The sequence below is a fragment of the Podarcis muralis genome, chromosome 14 (assembly GCF_964188315.1).
Source record: "Podarcis muralis chromosome 14, rPodMur119.hap1.1, whole genome shotgun sequence".
NCBI lineage: Eukaryota > Metazoa > Chordata > Lepidosauria > Squamata > Lacertidae > Podarcis > Podarcis muralis.
The window spans coordinates 28,541,902-28,558,634 of NC_135668.1; the positions used below are offsets into that span (position 1 = coordinate 28,541,902).

The 16,733-nt window shown below is 45.3% G+C and overlaps 1 protein-coding gene across 1 annotated transcript in view; it reads right to left on the bottom strand.

The window, feature by feature from the left end:
* ITGA11 (integrin subunit alpha 11) overlaps nt 1–16,733 on the bottom strand; it is a 92,930-nt gene that overhangs the window by 12,336 nt on the left and 63,861 nt on the right. The window contains exons 19-22 of the mRNA XM_028705830.2: nt 16,433–16,518; nt 14,911–15,118; nt 7,733–7,831; nt 2,120–2,196 (exon numbers count right to left, since the gene is read on the bottom strand). Of these exons, the coding sequence (XP_028561663.2) occupies nt 2,120–2,196; nt 7,733–7,831; nt 14,911–15,118; nt 16,433–16,518 (470 nt within the window). The remainder of the gene's footprint in view (nt 1–2,119; nt 2,197–7,732; nt 7,832–14,910; nt 15,119–16,432; nt 16,519–16,733) is intronic.

A 16,733-nucleotide genomic window follows, 5' to 3' on the forward strand; every position in this document is an offset into this window, starting at 1 on the left:
CCACTCTGCATTTGAAGTGAACAGAATTTTTTGTCATTTTCCAAGTGCTCATCTTACCAATTTTTGACACAGCTCTGGGTTCTCTAAGTGCTCTCTCTCTCTCTCAATCTGCCCAAGTTTAAGGAGCTTTCACCCACATGTGAAACATCGCCTTCACTGCCATTTCTGTGATAGCAATTAGCATCCGTACCTTAAATGCACCTACGGGGAAGTAATTCTTTTAATTCTCTTCTCCCCCTCTTTTTAGCAAAAGTTCAAAACTGAGAGATGGTGACTGACCCACCATTGAACCCATAATAAGGTACTGTGTGGAAGTCCCCTTGGACTGGGGATATTTATATTTTTAAGGGATGGAATGTGAGGTCTTTCTCCTCCCCTGGCCCGATTTCTCCAGCGGGTCTGGCACAATGCTGGAAAAGGTGCCTCTGCCGTCATACGGGCAACAGGAGGGAGCAGTGATTTACAAGTGCAACTGTGGGTTTTCTAACCGCCAAAGTTAGCTTTGTTTTCATAGTGCCTGGGGTCTCTTAGGAGCGAGGGAGACCTGGCAGGTTTCACAAAGGCTCAAATTTTATAAGCAACATTTATTGGGCTTGTGTGTGTATGTGTGTGCATGCACAAACAATGATAGCCTCTGTATTCCACTGTATATTTTCACAGCACAGCTAGACAAGGCCCCTTTCCAAAGATATTTACTAGCATATAAAGGTAAAGGGGCCCCTGACCATTAGGTCCAATCGTGACCGACTCTGGGGTTGCGGCGCTCATCTCGCTTTATTGGCCGAGGGAGCCGGCGTACAGCTTCCAGGTCACATGGCCAGCATGACTAAGCCACTTCTGGCGAAGCAGAGCAGCGCACGGAAACGCCGTTTACCTTCCCTCCGGAGCAGTACCTATTTATCTACTTGCACTTTGACGTGCTTTCGAACTGCTAGGTTGGCAGGAGCTGGGACTGAGCAACGGGAGCTCATCCCGTCGCGGGGATTTGAACCGCCGACCTTCTGATCGGCAAGTCCTACTTTACTAGCATATGTATGCATAAATGTATGTAATTTCCACAGTTTGCAGGAACCAAGGATATACCCCGTGCTGGACAAGAGTCCACTCATGTGAAGGATGAGGACCAGCATCAGGACCACACGGTCTAAATAGTCACTTTGCTGCCTCTGGCATGGGGACATCCAAGCTTACTTCTGTCCCATTGTCAGTGATGCAAGTTTGGGTGGGTTGGGACTCCTAAAGGTATTGCTGGGCCTTGAAGCCATGCCCCTCATCTACTAGCCATGCCCATTCAGTTCCCTCTCACCTGTGACCCCTCCCCCCTTTTTAAAAAAGGAATAGAATTTGAAATAGAAGAAACAGGACACAATACACGGGGGCTATTTAAGTGCCTAGGAGAAAAGGCAGGATAGAATTGTAACAAATAAGAGGTATGTAAGCTATCTTATTGGTTTGGTGAATTAGTTGTTTCATAAAATGTATGCAGAACTTGATTGTAAATGAAATGATATTAAAGCAGTTTACAAAAAAAAAATGAATAAAAAGATTATCAGTTTTTAAAAAAGCAGTTAAAAACCATTATCATAAATAACTGAAATCAAGTATAAGTCAAAAACCAGGTTTGTACGCATGTCAACATTCTGCATGTTTGGATAGGCTTGCCTAAACAGAAATGTTTTCAGCAGTCACCTGTTGTCAATAGGCAGGGAGTTCCAAAGTATGCATGCATGCATGTGGTGGAGAGAATTCACAGAGAAAAGCTTTTCTGCCTCTCTCATAATGCCCCCCCAAACCTGTCCACCTTACTTGGATGGCAAATAATTTCTGTGCACCCAGAGCATTGCGGAGTTCCCTGCCCACAGAGCTATTGAATGGTTGGGGTTTTAGCATCTGCAGTTTCATTCTTTTAAATACACCATTCACCAACTGCTGTGCCTTTGGGAAGAGGCAGGATAGACACTCAGATGAACATATGCATTGCGGAAGCCTCTCTGTTCTGACTCAGAAGCATCAGAGAGGGAAACAGCCTGGGGAAGAAGGGGATGCAGGCAGTGGTGGTGGGGAGGGAAAATGAGTGGATGTAAAAAAAAAGAAGGAGAAAAATAATGTTATTGCCGACCTGTTGGCAGTCAAAGAGATCTCCAGATTTTGGAGGAAAATAGATTTGCTGAACTCGAAATCCAGGCGAAAAGCCACCTGCAGAGATTGAAAACAGACAGATGCATTAAGGAAAACAACTCAGGAACATTTCCCACAGCCATCTGGAGCAAACACTAGACTGTCAGGACAAGAGTCTTGCAGCCAACGTTTAGTCATAAAACTGAATTGAAATTAATGGACTTGACCAACTTAGGTTAGGCGAACATTTCCATCAACTCCGTTTGAAATCAGCAACCTATCAAAGGTCCATCAGTCACCCCTGATGTATGATGTGAAAGTCATAGAAACATTCAAAGTATCTTATTTCTGAGCCAGACCCATTGGGATCCATCTGGCTCAGCATTGTCTACACTGATTGGCAGTAGCTCTTCAGGTTCATGCCTGGAGTTGCCAGGGATTGAACCTGGGACCTTCTGGGCAGTGGCAGTGGCAGTGGCAGAAAATGTTCTGCCACTGAGCTATGGACCTGCTCCCTTAGTTTTACCTTTCTGATTGCAACAGCGATTGGAGAGGCACTTATCAAGTCTGATTAATTGCATTGTGTTGCCCAGTTCACTTACACTGGGGGGGTTGCCTTGCTGAAAGTGGGAGGTTGGCTGCCAACCCCCCCCCCCGCTCTAACTACATATTTTTTTAAAAAAGCCCCAGGTCCGTGCACAGCTGATTATAATATTAAAATTCCCCTCCTTGGGCTCCGAGGGCTGAATTTTCCATTTTTAGCTTCTATTTGCTTTGGCAGAACCGTACATATTCGAGGCCATACAGATGCATTATGATAGTATTTCATGGTCCAAAAGCACACAGGGCTGCTTTATTGCAAGGGCTAAATCTTAGCGCAGTGATTAGATCAAATCCATCACTGTCAATTCCTTGCCAAGCAGTGGTTTCAATCTTAACATTTTCTTTAGAATCTGGGAAGCCTCTCATTGCCTTCAACTTCTTCTCTGTCTGCCTGTAGATCTTCCAAGGCTTTCCTTCCAGCCTATAGTGGATATGAGGGATAATTTATTTTCCAGGTAGATCATCTATGACAGCACAGTGAAACTTCTTCTGTTTAAGGAGTCAGGAGAGTTAGGATGGGAGAGTTCAGCTGCCCAACGTGGTTCCAAGCCCTGAACATCCTCTCATAGTCTCTGCTGAGGAATCCTGATGGAAGTTGTTATGAAAATGAAATAATGAAGATGTCTCTTCCTGGGCCAGGCCAGTGGTCCATCTTGGGTAGGATTGTCTTCTCTGATTGGCGGCAACTCTCCAAGGTATTCGGCAGAGAGAAACCCTTTGCTTACTTGAAGATGCCAGGGGCTGACCTTCTGTGTGCAAGGCAGGTGACCTAGAGGCCTCTCTTAAACCATCCGTGTGCTTTGCATACGGACTTGAGCTTGCATAGCTAAGAGCGTGATGAGTGGGGAAGCTGCCAAAAGAGGGGAACAGGCTAGTGTTGGCACTATGAGATTTACAGATTTTAAGTAATCCTGGTGCCCACCAGACATTTTTGACTGCAGCTCCATCAGCCTCGGTTTCCTATAAGTTTGCTTTACGTTATGGAATGGAACAAAGACTTGGCCTACTAGAGAATGATGAGGAAAAAATACTCAGTGTGTAGTTAAACTATGGAACTCCCTCCCACAAGAAGCAGTGCTGGCCACTAACCTGAATAGCTTTAAAAGAAGATTAGACAAAATCATGGAGGAGAAGGCCATCAATGGATTCTAACTATGATGGCTATGCTTTGCCTCCACAGTTGGAGGCAGACATAGGAGCCAACTCCTCAGCCCCTCTCCCATTAAAATATTTGAGGGAACCAGTCCCCTCAGTCGATGGGCATTGCCATTCAAATAGTGTGCATGTGTCACATCATGTGATCGCTGATGCACCGTGGGGCTTACCTCCCCCTCCCCCATATTTTATTCAAGTTGACACCACTGGAGGCAGAGATGCATCTTAATACCAGTATCTGGAAACAACGGGAGGGGAGAAGTCTCTTGTGCTCAAGTCCTGCTTGTAGGCTTCCCATTGGGGCATCTGGTTGGCCAGTATGAGAACAGGATGCTGGACTAGATGGGTAATTGCCCTGATCCAGGAGAGCTCCTCTTATGTTCTTAATACAATCTACTTAGAGTTGAGAGGTGATATGACAGCTGTCTTCCAATATCTAAAGGGTTGCCCCGTGGAAGGTGGAGCAAGTTTGTTTTCTGCTGCTCCAGAGGGGAGGCCCGAACCAATGGATTCAAATGACAAGAAAGGAGATTCTGACTGAACATTAGGAAGAACTTTCCGACAGTAACAACTATTCAACAGTGGGCTGGACTACTTTAAAAGGTGGTGGACTCTTCTTTCTTTTTAAAAAAGTATTTATTTATAATTTTCGTTTATGTATATTACAACAATTATTCAATCATAGTTTTAACTCTGACTCCCTACCCCTCTTTCTGTGGGGGAAGGTGGTGGACTCTTCTATATTGCAGAAATCCCGGTCGTCTTTTAAACATATGACTCGCACTGCGCCGCCATTTCGCTTCGCAGACAAACCGGAAGCCAATCTGTCAGGGATTCTTTAGCTGTGATTCCTGAATTGCTGGGGGTTGGACTAGAGGACCCTTTGGGTCCCTTCTGGCAACTCTGCAATTCTATGATTCTATTCTCATTCCATACTGCAGTCACATCTGGATTTGGGCTTTTGGCCAGAAGCTTTAACTGAAACGAACTATTCCTTGGCATAAACAAGCCATAAAAGGTAAGATGGAATCCATCAGTCATGCCTACCAAGAACTATAAAGCGTGGAATCTTTGAACACTTGTGTCTCCCCCAACATCCTTCCTCGAATACGTAAGAAGATGGTCTGAACCCACAACAGCTCCAAGAATCTAACATGGGGCTGAAAGTGCCCCTGCTGAAAACAGGAGAAATCTGAGTCTAATATAATCCCCAAACCCAGTGGTTGCAAAACAGGAAAAAAAGGTGACTCATACAGCAGCAAAGGAATTTGGGGGCTAAATTACCCCAAAGCCACTGTCAAAGTGCTCCAGAGGATTAGAACAAACGTTTTTGGAATCAGCCTTCTGGTTTTGACTGCCCAAACAAAGGCCTCTGAGGATTCTGGGCCATCTATAAGCAGCTGAAATTTCTTTGCTCACTGGTTGCTTCCTAACTTGGCTTCCCGGCGGAGCTCTGCAGCCTTGAAAAAGCAAATATTCCAATTATTTGTGTGTGTGTGGAGTGCTTAATGTCTCAAACTGAGCTGGGAAAGCAACTGGGATTAGGGTGGATGATGAGAGGATGAATCTACTTAGAGCAACATTGCTCCATGAAATTCTGGAGAGGGCTGACCTCCTACCCTTAAAGGTTGCGCACCCCAGCACCCCGAATGGCTGTACAATTTTATAATATGGTCAGTGGCATACTGCTCCAGGGTTGTGGGGGGTCAAAGACCCGCTGCTATTTCTGCAGCAGGGTCCCTGTCTTCAGCATCCCAGAGGCACCCCGACAGCATAGAAGAGGAGCTTTTTAGCCCCTTATGCTCCAAATGGGACGCGGGTGGTGCTGTGGGTTAAACCACAGAGCTAGGACTTGCTGATCAGAAGGTTGGCGGTTCAAATCCCCATGACGGGGTGAGCGCCCATTGCTTGGTCCCTGCTCCTGCCAACCTAGCAGTTTGAAAGCATGTCAAAGTGCAAGTAGGTAAATAGGTACCGCTCCGGTGGGAAGGTAAATGGCGTTTCCATGCACTGCTCTGGTTCGCCAGAAGCAGCTTAGTCATGCTGGCCACATGACCTGGAAAAACTGTCTGCAGACAAACGTCGGCTCCCTCAGCCAATAAAGCGAGATGAGCGTCGCAACCCCAGAGTCGGCCACAACTGGACCTAACGGTCAGGGGTCCCTTCACCTTTATGCTCCAAATATAAGCATTTTATATTGGAAACTGCCTTGTGATCCTCAGATGAAGGGTGGTATAGAAATTTCATAAATAATGAAAAAATAATCATAGAATGGTAGAGTTAGAAGGGACCCTGAGTATCATCTAGTCCAACCCGCTGCAATGCAGGAATGTGCAGCTCTCCCATACGGGGATTGAACCTGCAACTTTGGCATTATCAAGCCCAAACTCTAACACATCAGAGCTGTTTAGGAACACTGAAAACACAAGGCGTTTGGGTTTCAAGAGAATGGGGCGCAAGTTCTGTTATATGCAGTGGAACGTCAAAGAAAACACAAAGTCATTCTGAAATGAACACTCCAATTCATGTGCAATGAACATAGTTCTAGCTGAAAGGCAATTCATGGAGATCTGCACCGATCATTGCAATGCATCCCTTATTATTATTATTATTATTATTATTATTATTATTATTATTTAATTATGAGATTCTTGTATAATTTTGGAAGAAGAGGCATAGCTGTGACTATCATAAAGGGACCCTGCAATACAGAATGTGGTATATCTGCAGATCAATATACAATGATTCCACGGAGACAGAGCTATCAGATTTCTGGCTTAGGGTTACCAGCAGAGAAAAACACCAAGTTAGCGGTCAGAGGACAATGATGAAGAGACTTGTGGGACCAGCTGTGGAAGCTCTGGGAGCCTGATGTGTGTACAGGCGACCTGTGGAGGAACAGAGATCTAGAACCTAACAAGGGCATCTTCAGTGATACCAGTGAGTCTCACAGTCTCAGAAACAGGTATGGATACAGTAAAAAAGTAAAGGGACCCCGACCATTAGGTCCAGTCATGGCTGACTCTGGGGTTGCGGTGCTCATCTCACTTTATTGGCCGAGGGAGCCGGCGTACAGCTTCCGGGTCATGGGGCCAGCATGACTAAGCCGCTTCTGGCAAAACCAGAGCAGCGCACGCCGTTTACCTTCCCGCCGGAGCGGTACCTATTTATCTACTTGCACTTTGACGTGCTTTCGAACTGCTAGGTTGGCAGGAGCAGGGACCGAGCAACGGGAGCTCACCCCAACCTTCTGATCGGCAAGTCCTAGGCTCTGTGGTTTAACCCACAGCGCTACCCACGTCTCCTATGGATACAGTAGTTGCCAAGTATTTCACCAGCTCCCATCCTCCAGTTCTGTAGAGTAGAGCTGGAGAGCTCTTTTGATGTTCAATGCAGGTGGAACACAAGAAGCTGCCTTGTTCTGAGTCAGACCCATTGGTCCATCTTGCTCAACATTGTCTACACTGACTGGAAGCAGCTGTCCAGGATTTCTGGCAGGAAGTCTCTCCTAGCCCTACCTGGAGTTGCTGCCGGAAATTGAACCTGGGAACTTCTGCATGCACCACTGAAGCTTTTCGTTTAATTTGGGGGGTTACTTTCCCAGTGTTGGGAATTGCTGCTGCCCTACTCATTGGGAGGCAAACTTGCCTTAGACTAGCTTGGACCTTACAGCAGCTCTCTAAGAAAGAGGTGGTTGAGAGGCTGGTCAACAGCTCCTGTTTAGAGAAAGCTCCATGGTTTTTGCCTCACTTTGAGGATGTCCCCGAAAGCGGGCTGTGAGCTCAAGTTTCCCTTGCTTGCCTCCTTTTTCCCTATTTTAGCTGGTGCTTGTTTTGTGCGCCTCAGAGCCTCTTACCTTTGCTTTGGCTCGGAAGAATGGATAGCTGACATTGCAAACCCTCCGGTTCGGATGCTTCTCTTCAGACACGCACTCAATATTAATGTCCAGGTCATCCTGAAACGGAAGGGAAAGAATTGACGCTAGCTTTGCATGGGAGCTAGATTGCAAAGAGGTCCCCCAAAGCATTTTGAAATGCAGTCTCATTGCCTGGTATACCACTCTACCTTGCATTTAATGAAACTACATTGGTTCTTTAGGACATAATATTTGCCCCTCTCTTATGCCTTGGAAGGACAGTTCTGGAAACCCGCTGGGTGCTGTCTTGTCAGAAAACATGCAGGCAGGTTGGCATGAGAAAGTGCTTTGTAGGGAATGACCTTTACTATTGGTCACACTGGCATATCCCAAAAGAGGAGTCCAGTGATTGCAAGTGACTTTGATCACACTGGCACTGTCCATTTAAAGCAAACAGCACCCCCTATCTTCTGAAACTACAATGGGACACTAGCTCCACCCAAGGCAGGCTGGAGAACAGCAACAACTGACAAAAGATCGACAAAATATATTACAAGGACAGGAAGAAACACTACAGACAGAATAATTGTCACACACAGGAAGGAGAGAGTTGAAATGCTTCATCTGTAGGCGTAGAAATAAAAGTGTCAATACAAATGGAAGTCGTTAAAATGGCAGTTGCGATATAAAGGATGTATTTGGACTGGAGCGTAATTGGAATTTATAAGATTTTGGAACACAGAAACAAAGTAAATCACTAAACCATCAATTCCAGCATATGGGGGGGGGCACCTAAATTGTATCATTTGGCATCTCAATGATTGGCATTATTAATTATATTGTAATTTGGCATTGTTATAATGAAGCTATTATTGGATTGTTGTAATTGAAAGCTAATAAAAATTCTTATCAAAATAAAGCACAGCATCCCCTAAAGAATCCCGGGAATTGTAAATTTGTTAAGGGTGATGAGAACTGTAGCTCTGTGAGGGCTTAATTACATGTGTTTAAATGTTATTTAAATATGTGGAGTGGATGTGACCACTGCTTTGTGAGGGAATATGAAAATTAACACAGTTCCAGGGAGGTTTGTAATAAACCACTTGGGGCTGATGTATTTGTCCCTACGTGTAAAAGCATTTTGACATGGAGGAAAGAACACACTCTCTGCTTCTGGATTCAAACTCAGAACCTCCCCCTTCTTACAGGAGATTCCTTTCATAATACACTGGTACCTTGGGTTAAAAACTTAATTCGTTCTGGAGGTCCGTTCTTAACCTGAAACTTTTCTTAACCTGAGGGACCATTTTAGTTAATGGGGCCTCCCACTGCTGCTGTGCTGCCGGAGCACGATTTCTGTTCTCATCCTGAAGCAAAGTTCTTAACCCGAGGTACTATTTCTGGGTTAGCGGAGTCTGTAACCTGAAGCGTCTGTAACCTGAAGCGTCTGTAACCCAAGGTACCACTGTATGGAATAGCTGGGAGCCTCAAATCTGTTTTTATAAGTCCAGCAGCAAGAATTCTCATCGCAAAATATTGGAAGACACAGAATTTGCCCACCCTGGAAGAATGGCAGATGCAACTGATAGACTATATGGAACTGGCTGAAATGACCCGCAGAATCCGAGACCTGGGAGAAGGTCTGGATGGAAGAGGACTGGAAAAAATTTAAAGACTATTTACAAAAACATTACAAATTGTATGAATGTTAGGAGGATGCACAATTGAAAGTAACATGGCAACAGTAAAAATATTGTAAGATATTGTAAGATATTTGAGAACATATGATGTTTAAGCTAACGTCGAAAATGGAAGTAATATTTGGTTCAATAGAAGGAGTTGAATTTATGACAATTACAACTGAAAAGTTGAAATTGAATATTTGAGATTTATAAAATAAGATTGGAAGTAAGGTAACAAATTGCTGCATATAACTATACTGTTGGGAACGCAGGGAAGGGGGATGTGAGGAAGTCCAAAGTTTATGAAAAAATATTTTGTGAAATACGTTTATGTTATTTGCATTTTCTTCTTATATCTTTACTTTTCTTATGCTTTTTTGTTTCTTATCTGTTTGCTGTTTAAAAAATCTTAACAAATATTTATTAAAAAAATATATCTGTTTTTATAAGACGACAAAACATTTCCTTTATTTGCTGCCCCTGTGTTTGTTCTGGTTTCATCTGTTCATGTTGTTCTTTGGTTAAGTTTGGAGTAATTCATCAGTAAAAAGAGAGAAGCTTTTTGCACTTTTCCTATTTTGTGGTTAATCTTTCCTGCAATTTTCCACTGGCAGAGCCTTTTAAACCAACACAAGGAAGACACTTGATGCTTGGCGGCTAGAGCAAGCTCAGCATATTTACTAATAAAGAGGGAGAGAGAACATGGCTTGTCCAAAGCTCGCGGCAAAGTGCTTACACACACTGTCAACACTTCACCATTTACTGCAAGTCTAGACCAGTGTTTCCCAACCTTGGGCCTCCAGCTGTTTTTGGACTACAACTCCCATCATCCCTAGCTAGCAAGACCAGTGGTCAGGGATGATGGGAATTGTAGTTCAAAAACAGCTGGAGGCCCAAGGTTGGGAAACACTGGTCTAGACGGCAACATTGGGAAGAGGACATTTCAGAGGACCAGCTAGGAAGTCGTCACAATTGGGAGGCATTCCTATGAAAAGAAATACAAACCGCTGTGGCTGGCTTGCTAGGACTGGTGGGGCAGAAGGCAGGGAGGTCAACAGTAGGTGGCGCCAGAGCCAATGACAGATGGGGCCGCCCTGTGGCTGGTTGTAAATAGGAAGGCATATTGGTGGGGCAGTGGCTAATTTGGCCTAATGGATGAAGCTCCTCTGAATGTAATGTCCTGATGGATTATGATGATGATCAGTGCTTTTTTTCTTAAAAAAATATGTTTAGGGGTACTCTCATTTTCCGACTCATATTGAAATACTGCCACAATAAGGCCAAACTTAGATTCACAAAGTGTTTAGGGGAATGCGTCCCCCCAGAAAAAAACCACTGATGATGATAATGATGATTATTTATTTGCACCCCGCCCATCTGACTGGGTTGCACCAGCCACTCTGGGTGACTTCCAGCACATATAAAAACATAGTAAAACCTTAAAAAGTTTTTCTATACAGGGCTGTACGGTTAAGAACTTAATTCATTCTGGAGGTCCGTTCTTAACCTGAAACTGTTCTTAACCTGAGGTACCACTTTAGGTAATGGGGCTTCCCACTGCCGCCACGCTGCCGCTGCGCGATTTCTGATCTCATCCTGAGGTAAAATTCTTAACCCGAGGTACTACTTCTGGGTTAGCGGAGTCTGTAACCTGAAGCGTCTGTAACCTGAAGCGTCTGTAACCCGAGGTACCACTGTACTGGAAAAATATGAGAAACTGCGAGAAACCAAAATGGACAGATTCGCTCCTCTCTACTTGAAATGAGATGAGCCGCTGTCATGGCTCCTCATTGCTTTTGCTGCTCTCAGCGGAGGCAATGTGTATGGTTACAGCACCACTGTAAAAATGACAAACCCTAGAGGGCCAAGGCAGTGATACAAAAGCTACTTTATCCACAGCCCAGGCAAGCAACAATCAGGATGACAAAGGAGCTGACGTGGACACAGCCATATGAAAAATATAAATCAGAAACATTTTTTCAATAAAGCATTCCCAGACGCTGGCTGGCTTCGAGGACTGGCTGTCAGCGGAGTCCTATATGATGTCCCCCAAGTGCTGAGCAGATGCTTGGCAAGCCCCACAAGCCTCTTTCCATCTTCCCTCCCGAGATCAGCAATTGCCGTGGCATCATCCATAGCCCAATGCACAAAAACTATAGCTCATTCTCCGTCCTAAGCCCCTCGTTTCCAGAGAAGCAATAACTCAGTGCAAAAAAAAATCACCTCTGACTGAAACTTGGCCATCAAGGCAAGCACAAAAGCAAGAGGAGGAGGGAGATGCTTTTGAAAACCACCAGGAAAATGGACAAAGTCGTTAATCATTGCAGTATATTGAAGTTAAAACACCCTCCTGGGGCAAGTAGCAATTGCTTCTGGGCAACTAGATTACCAGCTTTTCCATGCGCAGCATCGTGTGGAAACAAGAAAATCTGAGAGGGTGGAGGGATGTGCGGGCACGTGTGCATGTATAAATATTATTTCTACCATGGTTGGGTATGAGGATAGACACACACACACACACACACACACACACACACACACACACACACACCCCATCTGAGCTGTGCATTTAAATAACACAAACAGCTGGAGTTGGGGGGAGCCACACTACTCTCAGACATGAGAAGTGGACAAGGTGGTCAGAGGTCTTCTGTGCTTTTTATTTGTCCTGTATTGCGCAATGAAAGCAGCTGCAAGCAAAGATCTCATTGGCTCTGAGAACTCAGAAGGCACAGGAAATACTTTTGCAGCCTGTCTGTCTTCTTAAGGGGGGGGGGGGGACAATTGTGGAGGGCAGACAGAGAAAAAAGCTTAAAGGATTGAAGAGGATGACATGGACTTGGAAGCACTCTGATTAACTCTTTCATAAAAAAATAAGAGTTTGGGTTTTAATCCATCCATCCATCCATCCATCCATCCATCCATCCATCCATCCTCAAGGGACCTCAGTGTCTCTATTGAAGCAGTTTTCCTGATGAAAGACATCACTTTGTTGCTCAAAAGGATAAGGAGAAATGCATCACTGCCTATGCTGGATCAGATCAAGGGCTCACTAATATCGGACAACTGCCAGATGCACAGGCCTGTTGGGCATCTCCTCATTTGCTCCCAGCAGCCGCTACTCAGCAAAGGCTGTTCCTCCATCATGAGTGAACACTAGCTGTTTAGCCCCATCCCCTGACCTCAGAGGACCTCATCAGGAACAGTTTCCTGGGAACTGCCATAAGAATGTAAGAAGGAGTTGCTGGACCATGCCAATGGCCCATCTAGTCTAGCATCCTGTTCTTACACACGCCTGTGGGAAATCAGCAAGCAGGATTTGGGCACAACAGGCCACCCTGTGATTTCCAGCAAGTGGGATATCAAGAAGTGTCTCCATCATGTGCTGCGTGCGTTGCAGTTGCTCTGCCCCACACCCTCACCTTGGGGGTCTTCACTGGGCTCTGCTGCCCAGTAGCAAGACAACACTAGTGAAGGTCAATCATCTTGTTGCCATAGAGCTATTTCTCTCCCCAATACAAGACTCAAATATGATTTTTATCGTGGGAATCTCCTTCCAAAGAGAGCTCTGATCACAGCAGGACCGAACCTTCTTGCTCTTGTTTGGGATGCAAAGGAGGCACATCACCGCCTTCTTCCCTGTTCCCTCACCTGACTGTATGCTCAGTCAGGGTTTTAAAAACCCTAGCAAAGCATTAGTCCTGTCCCTGAATTGATTTGGGGTTGGAGACAGGATGGGTCAGGTTGGCCCAATCTGGGGGGCTCTGCGCAGCCTCAATAGCTGCCCATGACCACCTTGGCTTCCTGAACTGGGGATAACTGGCCAAGGAAGCCATGGTCCTTCAGGAATAAGACAGGTCAAAGGATTCTGCTAGGAGAACAGTGCCACATGGAGAGCTGAGGACAGGCTGGCTGATGCATTACAGATGCTTTAGATTCTGATGGTGGGACTGTGTTTTACAAGGAAATGCATTTAATGAAAACCTGATGGCCGCTTCTTCTAGATGGAGCGACTCTGGAAGAGGAAGACTTGCACAGCAGAAGCAGCAGGGATGCTCCAAATTTTTGCCACCCACCATCTTTCCCCTGAAACTCCTCCACCTTTCTCCTGCCCTGGAATGCCAGAAGTGGGTAAGCGGTAAAAACATCTGTCTGGAATGAGGACGGATGACTTTGGCAAGGTTGCTTTTTCACCCCCCCCCCGCCCCCGAGACTAAATTCAATTTCCCCTACTTCTGCATCAATTTGCAATTTTTCTTTTACGAAAAGTTAGCATGCGGGTGGCGGGGGCATTGAAAATGTACAGTTGCAGTCAACATCATGTCCCGCTTGGTCCTTATTTCCTGTGATGTGAAAGCTAATAATAATAATAATAATAATAATAATAATAATAATAATAATAATAATAATAATTTATACCCTGCCCATCTGGCTGGTTTTCTCAGCCACTCTGGGCGGCTTCCAACAAAACACTAAAATACAATAACCTATTAAACATTAAAAGCTTCCCTAAACAGGGCTGCCTTTAGATGTCTTCTAAAAGTTTGATAGCTATTTTTCTCTTTGAAATCTGGTGGGAGGGCGTTCCACAGGGTGGGTGCCACTACCGAGAAGGCCCTCTGCCTAGTTCCCTGTAACTTGGCTTCTCGCAGTGAGGGAACCGCCAGAAGGCCCTCAGCGCTGGATCTTTAAGAAGAGCCTACTGGATCAGGCCAATGGCTGAGCTGGTCCAGCATCCCATTCTCACAGTGGCCAACCATATACTGATTATGGGACACCAGCAAGCAGGACCTGGGCATAAGAGCCCTCTCCCCTCCTGTGGTTCCCAGCAACTGATATTCAAAAGCATTACTGCCTCCAGCTGTGGAGGCAGAGCAGAGCCATCCTGGCTAGAAGCCATCAATAGCTTGTAGTCTCCATGAGTTTGTCTAATCCTCTTTTAAAGGCATCCAAGTTGGTGGCCAGCACCAACTTCCTGTGGAAGTGAGTTCCATAGTTTAAATATGCACTGCTTGAAGAAGGCCTATTTCTAAATTAAAAAGTCCCAAACACTGCAACCTTTCCTTGTAGGGGAATAACAGAAGCATAGAAACATAAAGTTGGAAGGGTTGCAACCCCTTGCAATGCAGGAATTACAACTAAATAATCTCTGACGGATGGCCATCCAACCTCTGCATTAGCTACCCCTTCCAGTTTGGTGTCTTCTGCAGATTGAATGAGCAGCCCCTCAACTCCTTCATGCAATTTGTTTATAAAGGTGTTGAACAACAACAGGCCCAGGACACAACTGGATGAGGAGCCAACAGAGAGCAGAGAACCTGCCACTTGCTTGTTCTTCCTCTTGCTTTGAACATAGCCAAAGGAACACTTTAATATTATTTTTAACCTCTTTTGCAAGCCTGAGCTTTGGCGTGCATGACCTCCTCCCTGCAACTGTTGGCTACTTGTGTATTTCTCTATGTGATTTCTCCTCCCTTCCATTCAGAGACTCCTTACCTTCTGAATCAAGCTGGCAAACTTCAGGTTCCTCGAGAACGAAATGTTTAGAACGGTGTTATATGCATTTTCTCCTCTGTTCTCCAGCGTAGCTTCCACTGCCACCCTCCTCCTGGCACTTTCTATGACAAAAATGGAGGTGTCAAAAGACAGCGTGTAGGCGGAGCAATCCGAATGCGACTTTCTCAGGACGCGTCTGCAATACTCCCTATGAAAAGAGCAAACATTAAAGCAGCAGCCCAGGAAGAAGCGTCCACCCTCCCTGCAACTGCACATGAAGGAGACTCCCCACAGTCTCCCAGGGGGCAGCCTGTCAATGCCCAAAGTGCCTTGGTCACACTGCAGCACCAACAAGAAACAGGCAAGGGCCCAGCACTAAAGCAAGAGGCTGAATAGTGAAGCATGTAAGACAATGGACCTGGAAGGAAGGCATTCATATTCTACATGGCATTCTTATCAGACAGTGTCCTGTGGGGTCTCTTAAACTAGAAAGGGTGTTCCCAATTTATTTTCACAAGCTCAATATAGATACAAGGCCAAATTACACATGTGAATCACACATTATTATTATTTTTAAAAAAGCTTTCTTGCAGTGCCAGCACTGGGAAGTTGGTGGGATTCCACAAGACGGTCTTCACAGTGGTGGCACCCAGAGGCTGGAACTCCCTCCCTGGGGAAATACAGTTGTGCCTCTCATTGCTATCCTTCAGCACCACTTAAAGATGGTTACAGTGGTACCTCGGAAGTCAAATGGAATCCGTTCTGGAAGTCCGTTCGACTTCCAAAACGTTTGGAAACCAAGGCACAGCTTCTGATTGGCTGCAGGAAGCTCCTACAGCGAATCAGAAGCTGCGGAAGTCCTGTCAGACGTCCAGCTTCCAACAAATGTTCACAAACCGGAACACTTTGGGGTTGCAGTGTTTGGGAGCCAAAACAGTTCGGGATCCAAGGTACAACTGTATTTGTTTAGCCAGGTCTTTGGGAATTAAGCATCCCATTCTAGGCTGTAGTGTTAAAGAAATGGGGTTTTTGTGTGAAGTATTTTGGGATGGCGGTTAATTATACTGGACACCACCCATGGATTGCAACTGGAGGAACAGAAATCAAACAAATAATAAAATTATAATGCTGTTGCCACTTGTATTCTGAAAGAAAAGTAGCCAGAGTCCCCCAAATCCTATGCTGTGCTTCCGATCTGTGTTCCCAACCTGGTTCCCAGCCCAAACCCCCCTCCCCTGCTCTGTTTTGTCCCCAAAGGTACTGCAAACAAGAGGAAAAGAAATGGCCAAATTCAGGATGACATCACAATAACCTATAAGATAATTGTCAGAAATCTTCGGCCCTTCAGCTGTTGCTGAACTACAATTCCCATCCTCCCTGGCCTGGGCCATGCTGGCTGGGGCTGATGGCAGTTGTAGTTCGGCAACATGTGAAGCATCAAAGGTTCCCTGCTCCTGTTCTAAGAGTGGTAACCCTGCAATCTGATTTCCCAAATCCCTCTCACTCCAGATGAGCTACTCACATGGCAGTTGGGATATCAGTTTTAGCATCAAGGACCAAATTAGGGATGCAATGCTCGTCCTCATTGCATCCGTTCCAGAAAGGTACCTATGAGGCAAGAAGGAAAAGTCTTTATTTCCCAACCTTCGCCCTAAGCTCCCAGGATAGGTAACAACATTTAAACAGTTTAAAACAACTGACAATTATAAAAAATAAGGTGGGTCCTAAAAATGTGCATCCTCAAGTGTCAAAAGCCAGGGTAAAGAGGTGCATCTTCAGCATCCTCCATAAGCTGTATAATGATGCACCTTTGTGAGGAGGGC